At 37.7% G+C, this 18,661-nt stretch overlaps 1 protein-coding gene and 1 long non-coding RNA gene across 5 annotated transcripts in view; one reads left to right on the forward strand and one right to left on the reverse strand.

The window, feature by feature from the left end:
- Positions 1–18,661, forward strand: part of LNX2 (ligand of numb-protein X 2) — a 76,723-nt gene that overhangs the window by 44,177 nt on the left and 13,885 nt on the right. For all 4 annotated transcript variants that reach the window (XM_038573395.1, XM_038573398.1, XM_038573397.1 and 1 more), the window contains 3 exons: positions 8,105–8,352; positions 9,788–9,987; positions 14,943–15,311. In XM_038573395.1, the coding sequence (XP_038429323.1) occupies positions 8,105–8,352; positions 9,788–9,987; positions 14,943–15,311 (817 nt within the window). The remainder of the gene's footprint in view (positions 1–8,104; positions 8,353–9,787; positions 9,988–14,942; positions 15,312–18,661) is intronic.
- LOC111092405 lies at positions 14,944–17,239 on the reverse strand. Its single transcript, XR_005378427.1, has 3 exons — positions 17,088–17,239; positions 16,606–16,679; positions 14,944–15,820 (listed from the first exon to the last, which is right to left on the reverse strand). It is a non-coding gene; the product is annotated as an uncharacterized LOC111092405 (long non-coding RNA).

Here is an 18,661-nt window from a genome sequence, read left to right on the forward strand (position 1 = left end):
CAGCATCAGTAGTCCATTTTTATAACGGATTGTTTATCTTTTGTAAAGTTGTAAGCGTCCTGTATATATTCTGGATACCAGACCCTTATTAAATCTATGATTTGTTAATGTTTTCTTTTGGTCTGTTGTTTCACTTTCCTGCGCCCTTTGAAGGACAGAAATGTTTGATATTTATGAAGTCCAGTTGCTGTGTTTTCTTTGTTTGCTTATGCTTTTGGTGTCATAGCCAAGAAATCACTGCTTAATCCAAGGTCACAAAGATTTACACCTGTTTTCTTCTAAGACCTTTATAATCTTTGATCCATTTTTAATTAATTGTGATTGGAGAACATGCTCTGTATAATTCAGTCCTTTAAATTTAATTGAGGCTCTTTTTATGACCTAGCACATGCTCTGCCCTGGAAAATGCTGCATGTATACTAGAGAAGAATGTGCTTCTGCTATTGATATGTGGAGTGTTCTAAGCTGTCAAGTCTGGTTGATTTATAGTATTATTAAAGTCTCTCTTTCCCTGTTCTTATGACAGGTTGTTCAATCCATTATTGCAAGTGTGGTATTGAGGTCCTACACTGTTATTGTTGAATTGTTTATTTTTCATTTAATTCTGTCATTTTTTTTGCTTCATGGACTTTGAGGATCTGTTGTTAGTTATGCTTATAATTGTTATAGCTCCTTGATTGATTGAACCTTTTAGCACTACAAATTGTTCTTTGTCACTAGAAACAATTTTTGTCTCAAAGTCTATTTTGTCTAAAATTAGTATACTCAAACAGCTCTCTTTAGGTTACTATTTGCATGGTGTATCTCTTTCTCTTCTTTTAATTTTGAATTAAATTCAGAATTCAGTTTCTTTGAATCTGAAATATGTCTCTTGTAGACAGCATATAGTTGGATCTTTTTTTTTTTAAATCCATTCTTCCAATCACTAACTTTTAATTGGAGTATTTAATTTGTCTATATTTGTTGTAATTACTGAGCAGGCAGGATTTACGTCTACCATTTTGCTATTTTTGTCATTTTTTTTTTGTTTGTTTGCTCTATTCCTTTTTGTTAATGTGTATTTTCTGGTATTTCCTTTTAATTCCTTTGTCATTTCTGTTCATATATATTTTTTAATTGTTTTCTTAGTGGTTGCCCCAGAGATTACAATTAAATCTTAATTTATAACAGTCTAGTTTAGATTAATACAAACTTAATTTCACTAGAGTACGAAAACTCAGCTCATAGATAGCTCCACGGTCCTTGAGGTTCTATTCTTTTTTTTTTTTTTTTCATTATTTTTCTTTCTATTCCTCAGGCTGGATAATTTCAGTTGACATTCTCTTCAAGCTCATGGATTTTTTTTTCTTCTGCCTATTCAGATTTGCTGTGAATTCTTCATCTAATTTATTATACTTTTAAACTCCAGAAATTCTATTTGGTTTTTTACCATAACTTATATTTCTTTATTGACATTTTTATTTGGTGAGACATTATTCTTATGTTGTCCTTTACTTCTTTAGGAATGATTTTGTTTGTTCTTTGAACATACTTGTAATACATGATTTAAGTTGTATGCTAAGGCCAATGTCTAGGCTTCCACAGGGACAGTTTTGCTGGTTTTTTTTTTCTATGTACAGGCCATACTTCCTTGTTTCTTTGCATATGTCTTAATTTTGTATTGAACACTAAACATTTTTAATAAGCTGAGTATATTGTTCCTACTGAGATTCCACCATTTTCCTTGGATAAATGCACTCCAGATTGCTACAGAACTTTGACTGATTTCCAGAGCTCAGAAATAGTTGGTTCTGATGATTTGCAAGAATCCTCATTGCTTTATGGAGGAGAGGCTTTTCAGACATCCTTTTTTTTCCTTTTTTTTTGTGTGTGTGTGTGTGTTTTTATTGAAATTCTAGTTAGTTAACATACAGTGTAATAATGGTTTCAGGAGTACAATTTAGTGATTCATCACTTACATATTACACCCGGTGCTCAACACAATAAGTGCCCTCCTTAATCTTCTTCACCTGTCTAGCCCATCCCCCACATATCTCCCTCTATCAACCCTCAGTTTGTTCTTTATGGTTAAGTCTCCTGTGGTTTGCCTCCTTCTCTCTCTTTTCCCCTTCCCCTATACTTACCTATTTTGTTTCTTAAATTCCACATATGAGTGAAACCAGATGGTATTTGTCTTTCTTTGAATGACTTATTTCACTTAGCATAAATACACTCACTCCAGACATTCTTAATCTACCATTTTATTTTCATTGATAGTACTTGAATTACTTTTTGAATATTTCAATTCATAACAATTTTTATCATTTTTCTTGTTTTTAAGATGATTGTGTTCTTTGAATTTCATTAAGTACCCGGAAATTGTGCTGGCACTTCTCTTAAATCACTATTTTCATTCTGCTGCTGCTGCTGCCACCATCACCACCACTACCACCACCAACAATACCACTAATGATATATATAGTATGTACTGTTACACCACATTTCCTAATGTGAATCATAGTTATATCAGGAAATAATGCTTCTATATCTTTTTTTTCTTTCTTTTTTTTTTTTTTTCAATTTAATGCTACTATATCTTAAATCAGTTAGTTCAATGTAATTTTCTTCCATAAGGAGAGCCAGAATAGTGGGAATAGAAGTATCACCATCAGGAGAGGAGAGGAGAGGAGAGGAGAGGAGAAAGAGGGGAAGGGAAGGGAAAGGAAGGCTCTGCTTGCTGTAGGAGCCTTTTGGTTTTCTTTAAGAAAGTTAAAGACACATCCGAATATAGAGATACCTCCATAGGGAGGTATAGCCCTCAGCTTATGGCAAGTCAGTGTCCTTTTTAAGGGGCAGCTCACTGTCTCAGAGCTCCCCTTCCACCTGCGTTGTGTCAGCACATTCCTACTCTGATATAATTAAATGTTGCATGCATTTCTTTTCTATTTGTATTCTTTTTTTTCCCCCCAAAGCATTCATTTAATCATAAAACAGAGATGGATACAATGGCGTCAAGGAAAAGAGTGTATCAAAACCTTTTTGCTTTTATTAAAGATTTTGACAATGAGTTTTATAAAATGTCATTGCATTCTATTTGTCACATAATAAACCTCTACTTCTAAGTGGGAGGTGTATGCCATTATATAGCAGCCATTTTAATGTGTAAAATAATGCTGAATTCTTTCTATAAAAATGTTTGGCTAAACTATGAAACAAACACCTTTGCATCAAAATTGACAATGTAGGGATGCCTGGATGGCTCAGTGGTTGAGTGTCTGCCTTCAGCTCAGGGTGTGATCCTGGGGTCCTGGGATCAGGTCCCACATCAGGCTCCCCAGAGGGAGACTGCTTCTTCCTCTGCCTATGTCTCTGCCTCTCTCTGTGTCCCTTATGAATAAATAAATAAAATTTTTTAAAAAATGGCAATGTTGCTTAAGTAAGATTTCAGAAGTGTCCCCTGGTGGGAAAAAATGAGCATGTTTCCTTTTGCCAAATAAACTGAGCAGTTCAAGTTAAGGAGCCATAAATTAGGCAAGACTAGAAGGAACTTCATGTTACTAGAATAGAACAGCATGCAGTGTGGACTTTTTCCATGTCAAACTGACAACCACTTAATGATATGACTTCTCATAAGAAAAACAAAATCATATTCAAAAGGAAATGACATTACAAAGTAATACTTACAAACAAATCTCTTACTGAAGTCTTGAATTCAGCTTCAGAGAACATTATCACAGAACAGGCAGAGATAATTTATATGACATTAAAAGATTCTTTTCTATTAGATACCCTCTAAAACAGAAACACACATCTAGTATAAACACTTGTAAAACTGATTCTCCTAATGAAACATTTCTCTCTCTACTACCACACTCAGCTCCTAGCTGCATTTGGATGCAAGGGATTAACTCATGCTGACCTAGACAAACCAAGGTGTGGACTGATCTGGAGTTTTAGCAGACACACCTGCCTCTGGGCTTCTGCCTTTGCTACTGCTTCTACACACTGCTGGCGGGACTCGTCTAGGTTTTTCTGCTTTCTGTTGACAGGCTGAGTATTTGCGATGGTTTCTTACTGGCCTTTCAAAGTATTACACGTGGATTTAGGTTCCTTTTCTTTCTTTTTTTTTTTTTTTTCAACTGGGGATTTTTATCTTCACTTCCTTTTTTAAATTCCCTTAACTTTACTCTTTCTCGTGGGGAAATCTTCATCATATATTCACTCTCACTAAAATCAGAATCACCTTCAGACTCCACTAGTTGCAGAGTCTAGTTCAGAGTCATCAGCACTGCCACTCTGGATCTTCCTCTGTTGTACCATGGCCTTCACTGATGTTTTTCTTTTCCCTGGAACACCATGAAAATTCTCTTCCTCAGTAATCTTACCCAGATCTAAATAATCAGTGGCTACACAGCAGTTGGAGATATGAGGAGACTTAGTCATTGTTCTGTTCACTGTTGCCACATTTTCCTTTGTTTTTATCTTGAGCTTCCTCCACATCAATGGTGGCTATTTGAGTTACTTCACTCATAAAGCCAGTGTGACTCTTAAGTCTCGCTGACAGAGCTTGTCATCAAAAGCCATCTTTTTCTAGGGGTTTTCTCTTGTAAGGGGAATGTCTTCTTTTCTGGAGACTCTTCCATTTAGGTTTTGGCATTTCTAGTTTTACTCTTCTGGTGGCATTCTGGGCTTCTTATTTCAGAGTGCAGTTGCAGAAACAAAATCATCACTGCTGTCAGAATTTTCAGACTATGAGTAAGAGACTGGTTTGTTAGGCCATGAGGGCCGAGGCATGGCCTCCTTCAAGCTGGAAATGCACAGCTTTCAAGGTCTTGTTGGCAGTAGCATGGTTTCAATTCCCACCTAAAACCAGACACCGGAGCTCTCCACTTCCTGCCACCAGCCATCCATTGATTAGCAGCCATTCTGGTTCTATTCATTTTTAATATTTTCTATACCAACCTCCTGCTACATTGATCTACCTACTTGAATAATTCAAGATAATACCCCTGATGCCAGTTGCAGTTTGTGATGTTATTGTTAAATGCTCCATTTAGAAAGATATATTGGTTTTTGTTGTTTGTGATTTTTGTTTGCTTTTTAATTTTTCACTAAGGTCTCTCTCATTCTAATATTCTCTGTGTTTCTGGATAGCACTTTGTGGAACAAATTCACTTTGGCCTAGAAAAAGAACATCATAAGAATGAATTTAGCAAAGGGGAACCTGGGTGGCACAGTTGGTTAAATTTCTAACTCTTGGTTTTGGCTCAGGTCCTAAGCTCAGGGTCCTGGGATTGAGCCCCACATCAGACTCCTCATTCAGTGCAGAAGTCTGCTGGAATTCCACTGTCCCTCCCTCTCTGCCCCTCCTCTGCTCTCTTGTGCATGTGTGCATTCTCTCTCTCAGATAAATAAATCTTAAAAAAAAAAAAAAAAAGAGGCATGAATTTAGTATGATGTAGTGGAAAGAGCAGATGTCTTTGGCATCAGATCTTTGTTTGGATTTTGACTCTGCAACCTAATAGCTGTGTGATGTTACCTTAGTTAAGTGTCAAGTCTCCTGTCTGTAAAATAGGGATAACAGAGTGGTTGTGAGGATTCAGTGAAATGTGGTATATAGAGGTCTTTCTGCAGTGACTGACACAGATTAGACACTCAACAACACTCTTTCAGTTCCAAGTGTTTACAGATTTGAGGAACGACAGCTTCGAGCTGTATGTGGTCATGAGCTTTTTATCCAAGCTGCTCTGATTTGCTCATCCCCTAACAGTCTTTAAAAAAAAATAGTTCTTTTGAGGTGTTTTTCACCAACCATAAAACTCACCTATTTTTAAGATGTGCAAGTTAGTGGTCTTTAGTATATTCACAGAAGTGTGTAGCCATCATCATGATTGAATTTTTAGAACATTTTCAAAGAGAAAGCCTGTACCCGTTAGCAGCCATTCCCCAGAAACCCAGGTTTTGTTTTTGTTTTTGTTTTAAGATTTTATTTATTCATAGAGACAGAGAGAGAGAGGGGCAGAGACACAGGCAGAGGGAGAAGTGGACTCCATACAGGAAGCCTGACATGGGACTCGATCCAGGGTCTCCAGGATCACACCCCACGGCTGCAGGCAGCGCTAAACCGCTGCGCCACTGGGGCTGCCCGACACCCAGGTTTTGAATGGTCTATCTCAATCCTTGTTTTCCCTCAAGCCTGGTGAATTTTAGTGTGCAGTTTTTGTTTTTGTTTTGTTGTTGTTGTTTGGTGTTTTTTTTTTTTCCTAGTGTGCAGTTTTTATAGAAGGCATATACTGTGAACAGAAATGGTGGTACTATAGTGGCAGTATTATGAGGGCTTCTGCCCTCAACACCAAAAGTGTTGTAAGTTAGTTACTATGACCTTTTAACCACCAAATGAAAGTAATGCTTTTTGGTCCTTATTGACCTCTTTCGTGGCATTTTTTTCTCTGTTGACACTCCTGCCTCCCGTGAAGTATTTCTCTTATGGCCTCCTCCTGGCTAGTCATTCTGTCTCTGTCTGCACAACTGGCCCATCTGTTTAAATGTGGGTATTGCGTAGGTCCTCTGTAACCTTCCTTGAGTGTTGCATAATAGCACGTTAAATACCTTTATTTAATCCCTCTTAACAATTTGCTGTCCCATTGGGATGTAAGTATACCTGTTTCTTTACCTCTCTAACAACTTCAGGTTTCTCTTTTTAAATTTATTCTTGCATAAGATAAGAGGGGCTTTATAGTTAGTTTGTAGGATTTTTAAGTTGTTAGCTAGGCTCTTTCCTAGCTGTGCACATTCTCCTTGTATTTTCTCCCCACTTCCTGTTCCGAGGCCCTTTCCCCATCAAAGACTAGCTGTTATCCATGTAGATACCAGTGTGTGATATACATTTGGGGAATTGAATCTTTACCTATATTTCTAGTCTCGGTTTTTTTTAAAGATTTTATTTTTTCATGAGAGACACAGAAAGAGAGAGGCAGAGACATAGGCGGAGGGAGAAGCAGGCTCCCTGCAGGGAGCCCAATATGGGACTCGATCCCAGGACTGGGATCATGACCCAAGCCAAAGGCAGACACTCAACCACTGAACCACCCAGGTGCCCTTCACATGTTTTTTATTATCCAATTTTTGTTTCTGTTTTTTTTTATTGAATAATTATTTTTAAAATGCATTTCTTATTAAATCTGCTTACTTGACAAAAATAATTTTTCTCAGTAATGTAATTTTCCAAAGTACTCATGAGGCCCTTACAGGAACATTTGAACATTTCCTAGAGTGCTGCACAACAATGCAGGAAAGAAAATCAGTTGTCCCCTTTTTAAACAAGGTGATGAGAAAACAAGTAATGAGTGAATGTTGAATAAAGAAACTCTATAATGATCTTTTTCAAGAGCTTGAAATCCACAACATATCTTTAATTTGTGAGGGGAAATTTATTACTTTTATAGTTAAAGGATGGCTTTCAGTTTTCATTGAATTTAATCCTATACTTAATTTTTAATGAAATTTTAGGTTTTTAAAAATATTGTCATTGAATGAAGTCTGAAGCCCTGGACATAAGATCACCACCCACCACTGTATACAACCTCTTAGGCCTTTGCTGTGCTTTCCTACAAGTGGCAGAGCTTCAAATATATTGTTGCTCACTAATAAATGAATGTGTATCCTTGACCATTGGAGTGGAAAGGCAGAGTGTCACCCAGGGAAGATTCAAGGCGGGATGCAAGAGCACGTTGTAGGAGAAGCTTCTGTTTCCATTCCTATGGTTAAGCCATTTCACCTGTGATAAAAGGGTTATATAATTAGAATTTCAGAATAATACTTGCAATGTGGCATCAACTGTACTGCTATATTTGTGGCACTAGTATATATCTGAATACAGTTTTATATAGAAATTTTCTTTGAGATGAGATATACACAAAGCCACTGTTTGTGCCAATGCTTTAAGTTTGCTATGCGGTGTGGTAAGGCCTTAGTTTGAGCAGAAGTTAAAATCAGAATTACATGCTACTTGTGGATTACCTCTAGGTGAGTTTTGCACAGAAGCCATGGCTATTCTCTTGTGGCACAAGCTATTAATCATTTTCCTTTTGAAATATCTGGGAACCACCTGATGCTCTCTTTCCAGATGTCCTGGAGCTTCTCATCGGAGACTTGCCCTAGAGAGGAGGAAAACTGGTAAAGCTCAGACAGAGATTGAGAATGAAAATGGAACCACTATAATAGATCTTCCAGGTACTTTATCACCCGAAACGGACTGTTCAGGGACAGGCACAGCACCTGCTGAGCGGAACTTGCCATCAGCATCTCTTCCTGCGTGGACTGAGGAGCCTGGCCTGGACAATCCTGCCTTTGAGGAGAACACAGCCACTGACAGTATGTGCTCTTCACCTTGCTCTTGCTTTTCATCTCTGTTTTCTAATCAGACATTTCCTTTCTTCCCACTACTCCCTGTTACTTTCCTGACATGCATTTTTTTCCTCTTCAAAAACTAATTTTATTGAGATACACTTCACATACGTCATAAATTTACCCTTTAAGTATGTAACTCTAACAGTTTGCAGTTTAGAAACAGAACACGAATCTTACCCTAAGGCTGGTAATCCTTCTCCACCCCTCTTCTGTTGGAGTTCACGAATTCACTGGTCATTAATAGGCTTCTTGTTTGTTTTGAAGCTTGTTGCTTCTTAACTAAGAAATCCACAACATTGAGAAAAATAAAAATAATACCTTGGCTTAAATGCTTATTCTTTGTGAGGCATTGTGCCAAGCACTTTACATTTATTAACTAATTAAATGCTTGTACCAATATTAGATTGTTTTAATGGTGAGAAACCTGGGTCTTAAGAGATTAATTGGTCAAAGTCTGAGAGCCAGGAAGTGGCTGGATATATATCTGACCCCAAGACCATGCTTCTGACTATTGCTGTCCTCCAGTAGCAACCACTGATCAGTCTATGCAACCCACCAGGAAATAGGCAGAAAGCCTATAGTCCTAGATCTTGGGCATATCTTGATAGTTATGTTTTACTTTTTTTTTTTTTTTTTTTTAAGATTTTATGTATTTATTCATGAGAGACACACAGAGAGAGTCAGAGTCATAGGTAGAAGGAGAAGCAGGCTCCCCACAGGGAGCCCGATGTGGGACTCCATCTCAGGACAATGGGATCATGACCTGAGCTAAAGACAGATGCTCAACCACTGAGCCACCCACGTGTCCCTATGTTTTACTTTTAAATGTGATTTTCTCTTGTGAAAATTCCAAATTTTGCTACAAATCCAAATTTTCCCAGCCATGGCTAGAATACTTTTTTCTTCTCCTAATGCTCAGGTCAAGACCCTCCTCTTAGAGCTTGACATGGTTACGTGGTTGCTTTCTCACTGCTATGGTGATTATACCACAGTTTGTCTTTTTTATTTTTTTTATTTTATTTTATTTTTTTTTTACTGCCTTGCATTGTTTACAGTTGTTTCATGGTTCAAACTTTCTCTGATCAATTAGGACAAGATGACATTGTTTGTATATTTTTTTTATCAGATCACTGTGTCATCTCTAGTGATCTGATACATAATAGTTATTTGTTGGTTATTTACTGATTACCTTTAGAAGAGAAAGTGTTCTGGTAATCTTAACCTATAGATGTTTTTTTGTCATTCTCTTTTTCTTATCCAGTGGTATTGCTTTGTTATTAATCATCTATTAACATAAGGTGATCGCTAATGATAGATGATAACTTACCAGAAGATAATCGAAATATAAAATGTTTCTCTTTACATCTATTTTTCTCTCTCTCATTTTTTAACTTGGCAGCTACACAACAGCCACTTAGTTTACCAGAAGGCGAAATTACCACGATTGAAATTCACCGATCTAATCCTTATATTCAGTTAGGAATTAGCATTGTGGGTGGCAATGAAACGCCACTGATTAACATTGTTATCCAGGAAGTCTATCGGGATGGGATAATCGCCAAAGACGGAAGACTCCTTGCTGGAGACCAGATTCTTCAGGTATCATTTTTAAATTATCTCGTTGACTTGGATCTTTTTGGTTTTGTTCATAAATTTAAAACTTAGAAAATTGTGGTACTGAATTATTTAAAGGTAAGTTTTACTGCTTTTTAGATGCAAAACAGATCAGAATTTATCTGCAGTTTCTCCTATTTCTCAGTACACTTGGAATATTTTTTTGTCCCTCCCTATCTTAAGTTGGATCCCACTTGTGACTCCGTGCTTGGCTCTTTGGGCTAACTGGATTCTTCCTGGCTGGACCCATGGTTGGCTATTTCAGGACTACCTTCACTGCTGAAATTCTCTTGTCCCATTGGCTTTATCCCTAGTCCAGTGTACTATCCATCAGTTACCTTCATTGTCTGATTTATCCTTCTCTACACTCATTACTGTAGTCTAGAAAAGACAGATCATGCAGCACAAGTTACTTAAAATTTATACCATGGAGCTTAAGATGGAATACAGAAATCATGGCCATCTCTTGTTCGCTCTCAAATGTGCTTTCCTCCACAAACAACTTGACTATACTAACCCTTGATGCTACCCTCTCCTGCTCTTTAAGGAGAAATAGCTACTCCAATAGAAGAACTAGCTTGGGACAAGATGCTGTTACATTAAAGGGCATGTTGACAGTGAGGGGTTGGGGGGAGGATGGTCAGAATTCAGTACAGGACTGGAGTTTATGTGAATATTGGCCTGGATATACAACCCATAAAAGTGTAAATGATACTTGAAGCTAAAAAAACGGATATTTAGGGGAGAAGGAATAGTCATGAATGAAAAGATGTCTTTAAGGACTCAAGCTCAAGGATTCTTGCCTCCTTGATATCACTGTTCAGTCCTTGACCACCGTCTGGTGGTGTCCACTCCTTACTTCCTCTCTAGTTTGTGTCTTCACTGCTTCACATCTAACCCAGTAGAATCAAGACCCTTGCCTCCCCGCTCTCTGCTCTGAAACTCAGTGCCACTGTTGCCAGGTTAATACATCTGTGACTCTGCTTTCCTTGGGAAGATTTGGCCTGAGGATCAAGTCCAGACTGACTAATCTAATAGTCAGGGTCTTCTGTGGTCTGTTACACAACCTGTCACCTCAACCTTAACCCTTGCTTTTTCTTTCATGCATAGCCTTGTGTATTACTGAAATTTATATTTAATAACATAATTGGAATTGATAATCTAGCGGAAAAGCCAGACCTAGCAGTCTCCTTGCTTCCCTCCAGACAGCTTATTCTCACATTCCAGCCTGACCCCATTATCCACCAACAGCTTATCCACCTTCATCCTGAAAGCCCTGCCATTATCACCAGTTCAGGCCTCTTCTTACTTTAAGTGCTGACAGCATTCCTTGCTTTGCTCTTCACCACTTCACACATAATCAGTCACAGAGAATTATTCAAATGCACTTTCTATGGTGATTGTAGCCACCTTAACCATACACAATTACAGTACACATCTCTCACAGTGCCATGCCTTTGGTAAGTGCCCAGGAAGTACTTGCTGAATCAACAAAAGGTTGGATTTGGATTAATATCCTATTGGGAATAGCTGTCTCCTTCATTAAAATAAAACTTAGAACCTCTAGGATTTTTAGTTCTTGAAAAGAAGTGTCCTGGGCCACCTGGGGGCTCAGTTGGTTTAACACCTGCCTTCAGCTCAGGTCATGATCCCAGAGTCCTGGGATCGTGCCTCACAGCAAGCTCTCTGTTCACCAGGGAGCCTGCTTCTCCCCCTGCCTGCTTGTATGCTCTGTGTGTATGTGTGTGTGTGTCAAATAAATAAAATCTTAAAAAAAAAAAAACACATGAAAAGTCAAGTCTACGGGGGGAAAAAAGATAAACTAGGTTCCCAGAGCAACAAGGACTGACCTTCCATTGGGGGTTCCTGGCTTTGGTTTCCACTCCTATCTGTATGCTGCCTCTTGCAGTATATTATTTCCACTTTAACACTCAGGTCCAAAGCCCCTCCTTCATTGCACTTAGCCTGGCTGACACAGACTGAACTTCCAGTGTTTTGTTTTTTACCAAATCCTAAGAGGAAGTAGGAGAGTACAGGAAGCATAACTAATCCAGCTTATATAAAATCCAGTTTCTGATCCTATCATAGCTAGCTATTTACTGCATTACTGTATTTGATGTCATTTTATGATATTAGTGCCCTGGTTGAATGAGGTTGGCACAGCTCTCTGGACACGTTACCTTGTATTCCTTACATCCCAGCTCCTAATCTGATTCTCTATGGAAGAAATCTTGTAGCTGGTTGCCCAGATGTATCACTCCTGACATTTTGACACCTAGGTGGCCAAGACCAAAAGAGCCAGATTGTCCTTTTCTACAGCTTACATAGTGTTCTTTTTTTTCCCCCCCACTTCTGGCCTTTCTGGCTATAATTAAGTTTACATTTATTTTTGTTCTTTGCTACCAGCTGTGTGCCAGCATTGAATATTAACATTTTTACACATTTTTCATTCTTTCTCTAAATTTTAAAGGTAAAAACAAATGCTTTGTTCTTATTTGCATTTCTTAGAATATAGTTGAGGTTAAATAGCTTTCAGGTTTTATTTGCTAATATTGTATTTCATTTATAGGCTTTTTTTCTTAACCACTCTGCTTTGAAGGACTGTTTAATAACATAACTGAATCTGTATACCTCAAATAAAAATGATTATCTGAAATTATTGGCTATAATTTGGGGCATTAACTCAAAGCTATAAATCTGTATTGTAGAAATTCTAGTGCATTATTATTATTTATGGAGGCATACATATTAATAACTCTAATAATGGCAATCTTAATCCAGTTTAATGATTTCAAGTTGATAAGAAAACTGTGAGCACATAACCTAATGAGTAAATTCACAAATGGGCTTCTGTTGTGAGCCTGACTTCTCATTGGCCTTTAGCCGATATACTGGAGCCAATAAATAAAGCCACACCACTTGCCCAAATATGGAGAAGTATTTATGATCTTTCAAAAGGAATCACTTGGAAAGAAGGCTACTTGATATTTTTTTTACTACCTGGTTATCTTCCACTTTGTATAAGCTGCATAAATAATACCGCAAGTCAATTTGAAAATACCTTAGAGTCATTAAGATGGTTTATTTACAAGCCAAAGAGCTAGCTTGCCTGTGCTTTTAGTTTAGCAAACCAGGTGCAATAACAGTGTCTTTGGTTTTCCCACACTACACACATACGTGCACATATATACACACACATATACATACATACATGTTACTCTATTAAATAACTTCTTTGAAAAAGAAAACCATATACCCTCAGGGCCTTTTGCTGTGCAGCATTTTGAGCAATTTGAAGAAAAAAATCCTGTTAAAAGTTACATCAGTATCACTATTAAAAATAACAAATTTAGAACATTATTAAGAGTAGGTATTTTCAGCATCATTTGAGTCGTCAGCAATTTATTCATATTTGGTTTTGAAGGAAAATGATTGCAGTCATGTGTTGATTGTGTTGGTAGAAAATTCATTTAGCTAAAGATGTGGTAGAGTTTACTACGCTGGTGCTATTTTTACAAAATCTAGAAAACGTATTTTATTTGGTCTCTGCCGTCTCTGGATTTCACTGGCAACCACGCGTCCGTGAAGGAAATATCATCTAATTGTAGGATATTCCATAACCCCCATCAGAAAGATGGAATGGGGCTACAAGCTTGCACGTGGCTATCGCTGGATTCCAGCCAGATATTTGTCAGCTCATTTGTGAAACATCTGAATTTAAGATGGAAAAAACGTGAACCTAGAGAAAAGTAGCTGAATAACCAGAAACGATGATTTTTGAGTAACGAATCCACGTCAGGCTGTTTTTTTAGATTCTGCCTTGAAGTTTGAAGTTCTGTTCTTGACCCTATGTTATTCAACTTTTTAGTCAAGGATTTGGATGGCAACCAAATGCACAGATGTTGCAAACTTGGGAAAATAGCAAGTTTGTGTGTGGTGTCTATATTTGATGCCTGAATTTTAAAAGATGTCAACAGGCCCAAATCAACAAAATTCAAGTTAGTAGTGCTCAAAATTGTCAACCCTAGATGAATAGGAAGGGGGAGGGCCTAGATTCACATGAGTAAGATTGACAGATTTGGATGATCAAAAAAACACCTTGCCCAGAGCCTGCCACATAGCTGATGCTCAGAGAATGTTGGTTCCCCACTGGCTGCTATTTCACACAGATGAAGAAAGGAATTCTAATTGTGATAAATATGAAGAATTGTGCCAACCCCTTCCTCTAGCTAGGTGAATAATTGAAGCTGGGCATATTTTCTTAGTGATGTTAGTGTCCAAGGATTGCTCAGTCACTATACTCATTTCAGGATCATAAAGTTTAATAGAGAAATGTTCTGAGTGCACTGAGTTACGCATATTGTGTTAGATAAGCTATTACATTTAGTGCTAAACAATTAGAGTGAAACTGTAATTGTAAGTAAAAATCACTGATCTGAGATCAGGTTGTATACCTGGAATGTGTCCCTTTCCTTAAAATAAAACTCAGTGTATCTTTTCTAGCTTAAGTGTATTTCATTGGCAAAAGCCACTTCAATCCAGTAGTTCAGTTTCTGTTCTACTAGAACTAGTATTTCATTGGTACTTGCCATATACTGCTGTTGTCTGCATTCTCTTCCTGGTCCCATGAAGCAGAGAGTGAACCCATCTCACTGCTGATAGCACAAGGCAGAACCAAGGGCTCTGATTCAACTGTCACTGAAGCTTGTGATCCTAACTGCTGTTCTCTACTTAATGCTAGTCATTGTGAGTGAAGCTTAGAAGCTGTGTATTTTAAGACATCTTTGTAGTTGCAATTGTAATTTGTAAACTTTCTCTGTAAATAATGACTGTAAATCCTTTTCACAAAGTTAGTTTCTTTTAGAAATGGTAAATAAGCATTTCTACAAGTTGAAAAGATAGAAGATTATCACCCTTTGATCCTAATTCTTTTCTTCCAGGTCAACAACTGTAACATCAGCAATGTATCCCACAACTATGCCAGAGCCGTTCTCTCCCAGCCCTGCAGCACACTGCACCTCACTGTGCTGCGAGAGAGGCGCTTTGGGAACCGGACAAACAGCCACTCTGACAGTAGCTCTCCACGGGAAGACATCTTCCACGTGGTCCTTCACAAGCGGGACTCTGGTGAACAGCTCGGCATTAAACTTGTACGAAGGACCGATGAGCCAGGTGTTTTTATTCTTGACTTATTGGAAGGCGGACTGGCTGCACAGGATGGAAGGCTCAGCAGCAATGACCGAGTACTTGCCATCAATGGGCATGACCTGAAGCATGGGACCCCAGAGCTTGCCGCCCAGATCATTCAGGTACGCACCAGGTGTTCGTTTCCAATGCTCAGCCTTTATTACAGTTGATGTTTGTTTTCATAACATGAGAATCTAGGGGATATTTGCTATTTCATAGGGAAATCAAACATGGCTCCTCAAATCCTTCAAAATGCACAGTAGTATAACTTCATTACAGATAGGATCCTTTCTGGAAAACTGTATCCCTGTGAGTGTTTAGCCTTGCTCTTTATAGAGTGAAGGCCCTGTATTCTCACATAGGTTTCTCATTTGCTCCCTGGGCTCCACCTAGTCCCAGACATAAAAACGGGGGCGTCCACATTGAACGGTGAGAAAGGCGTAGCTGGAAGGAGCTGCCATTCCAAGGTTGTGACTTACTGGCTCTTGTAATTCCCCCTCTCTGCTTCAGCTCCATACAAGTGGAGAAAATAATTTTTTATTAAGAATAGCTCTTAATCTCCATAGTGCCTTTGTTTTAAAGCAGTCCAAAGCATTTCAAACACATCATAACTCGTATTCGTACAGTATCCCTGTAAAGTAAGTAAATTTATAATTAGAGAAAAAAAAACACTTTTTCAGTAAAAGCATTAAAATAAAGTAGAAAATCATCCAGAGCAGAACTTCTGGTTCTCTAACCCGCCACAGCATTTAATGATGAGGGTATTTCCTACATTGATAAGGGTGAAACAAAGATGTGTGGCTTTTTCTTTTTTTTCTTTCTTTCTTTCTTTTTTTTTTTTTTTTTTTTTTTTTAGGTAAGCACAAGGAAACCAAACATTAACATAATCAAGCATTAGGGATTAAAAAGTAGGTTAATAGTCACTGAGAAATATGTATGGCAGACAGAATCAAATAACAAGTTTTAAACTACTATGTAAGAAAACCCAAGTTTCAATCCCATTTAAATTTTTCACTTTTCACAAATTACTTTTCACAAATTTTTGGCTCATTACAACCATAAGAACACATGCACACACCAGGTAGCCGTATTGTATTAGGAAGGAGGTTCAGGCATTGATCCTGCATCACAGACTTGAGGTTTAAAAAAAATGGATATGGATACCTTCTAATATATATAATACCAAATATAATATATTGTTCAAGTTGTTTTTTTGTGAAAAAAATTAAATCTTACTGTTTTGGATTATAAAAATAATGTACTCTGTCAATAAAAGGAGACAAAACACAGAAAATAAAAAAGGAAGCTAAAGTCACATTCAGTCTAAACCCCTAAGATGTTTTGGAGAACATCATTATAAACGTTTTTCTGTACATGCCTGCAGATAAATAGGTACATATTTACATAGATACTTACATGTACACTCATCTTGCAAATTCTGAGTTTGCAGCCGTTTCTTCATGTCAGCAGTATGTTGTGGACTTCTTACCCTGAAAATAGACTCATCATGACATAGCTGTGTAGTAGGCATGTTGTACTAAAACTTATTTAATCATTCCCTTGTTAACAGACTTGAATGTTCTGTTTTCCAGTTTAAGACATTTTGCTAAACTTCCTCTAGAAAGTATATATATATACACACACACACACACACACACACACACACACACATATAGTATATAAACCAATATATACTCCCAACAGTAGTGCATGCCACTTTTTAATGAAATAGGTATTGTCATTTTGGCATCCTGCATTTTTAAAAATCTTGACTTTTAACAGAATTCTTTTGTTGTGTTTGAAACCCTGAAATGTTAGATGTGCCGTCTATTTAAAATTAGCCTAAACCCAAATGTTGGTCCATCGTTTAAACCCACATGCCCACTTCCATCACACACCAAGAATTTTGTCCTTTCAAAATGTCAGGAATGATCAGGGATTTGTTTCTGTTAATGGGTTTGCATAAACACAGGTCTTTCAGTAAAGCTGAATGACTGTATAGGGTATTTCGTAGTGGTGGTGGTGGTGGGTATTATGCAGTAAAGCAAACCATTCCATATACTGACATGAAATTACAAAGGGGCTTCTCACCCATCACTGTGTGATCTAATAATCTGAAGTGTCAGAATCTCAAATATCAGAATTCTACACATTCTACTTTGACAGTTACCCTTTAGATCAAGTCCCAGACTCTGGCCACCTGGGAAGTGTCACTCTTCATTTATTTTGAAGAATTGTCTGCAACTAGTTTAATGCAATGCTTGAATAAGCAGGTGATTTTTAATAGGGCTCAACTTGGTTATCACTCATTTCCCAACCTGAGAACTGAAGGTGAAGTGAATTCTTAACATTATTGACTAATTATGGGGGAGGGTCCTACTTTCCACTACAGCTTCTTAAAAGCAGGCTATCAGGGAATGCATGGTGGCTCGGTGGTTGAGCGTCTGCCTTTGGCTCAGGGTGTGATCCCGGAGTCCAGGGATCAAGTTCCAAATCGGGCTCCCCGGTGGGAGCCTGCTTCTCCCTCTGCCTATGTCGCTACCTCTCTCTGTGTGTCTCATGAATAAATAAATAAAATCTTTAAAAAAAAAAAAAAAAAAAAAGGTAGGCTGTCAGATTTTCCCGTAGGAATGATAGTAAACTTGGGAACTTGTGGTCACAACCAAGAATCAGCACTGCCTATGTTGCTACCTCTCTCTGTGTGTCTCATGAATAAATAAATAAAATCTTTAAAAAAAAAAAAAAAAAAGGTAGGCTGTCAGATTTTCCCGTAGGAATGATAGTAAACTTGGGAACTTGTGGTCACAACCAAGAATCAGCATCAAATAGATCAGGCCTGTACATTAAAGGCAAAGATAAAACAGCTTTAAAACATATAATAGATGTGAATCTCTGTTCAAAATCTAGATCTATAAATAAAGATAATGGACCTCTAAATTCAAGGTGAGAGTTGGAACCTCTAAAAAACTTAACCTAATGGGACACCTGGGTGGCTCAGTGTTTGAGTGTCTGCCTTCAGCTCAGGGTGTGATCCTGGGTCTGGGGATCAAATCCTGCATTGGGCTCCCCATAGGGAGTCTGCTTTTCCCTCTGCCTATGTCTCTGCCTCTCTCTGTGTTTCTTTAATGAATAATAAGTAAAATCTTTAAAAAAAAATTTACCTAACATTTATGTTTGCGCACGTGTGACATAATATACACATGCAGTGTACAATGGATATAAATACTAATCTTGTTTTATAGGATCTTTGTTATTATTCTTCTCAGGACTATGTAAGCTGATACCGTACTTTGACCCAAACTTATAACAAGCAGAAACAAAGCTGTATGTAGTTTCATTGATTATCACTCTCAAAATAGTCACCCTGGAATTTATTTCAGAAGTCACAAAGGATTCTAATCCAATTTTGAATCAGTTCTTCCTTTTACCTTCTTTCCTTTGCTCTCTTCCTCTCAATGCTGAGGCCAGTCTT

The sequence above is a fragment of the Canis lupus genome, chromosome 25 (assembly GCF_011100685.1).
Source record: "Canis lupus familiaris isolate Mischka breed German Shepherd chromosome 25, alternate assembly UU_Cfam_GSD_1.0, whole genome shotgun sequence".
Lineage (NCBI taxonomy): Eukaryota > Metazoa > Chordata > Mammalia > Carnivora > Canidae > Canis > Canis lupus.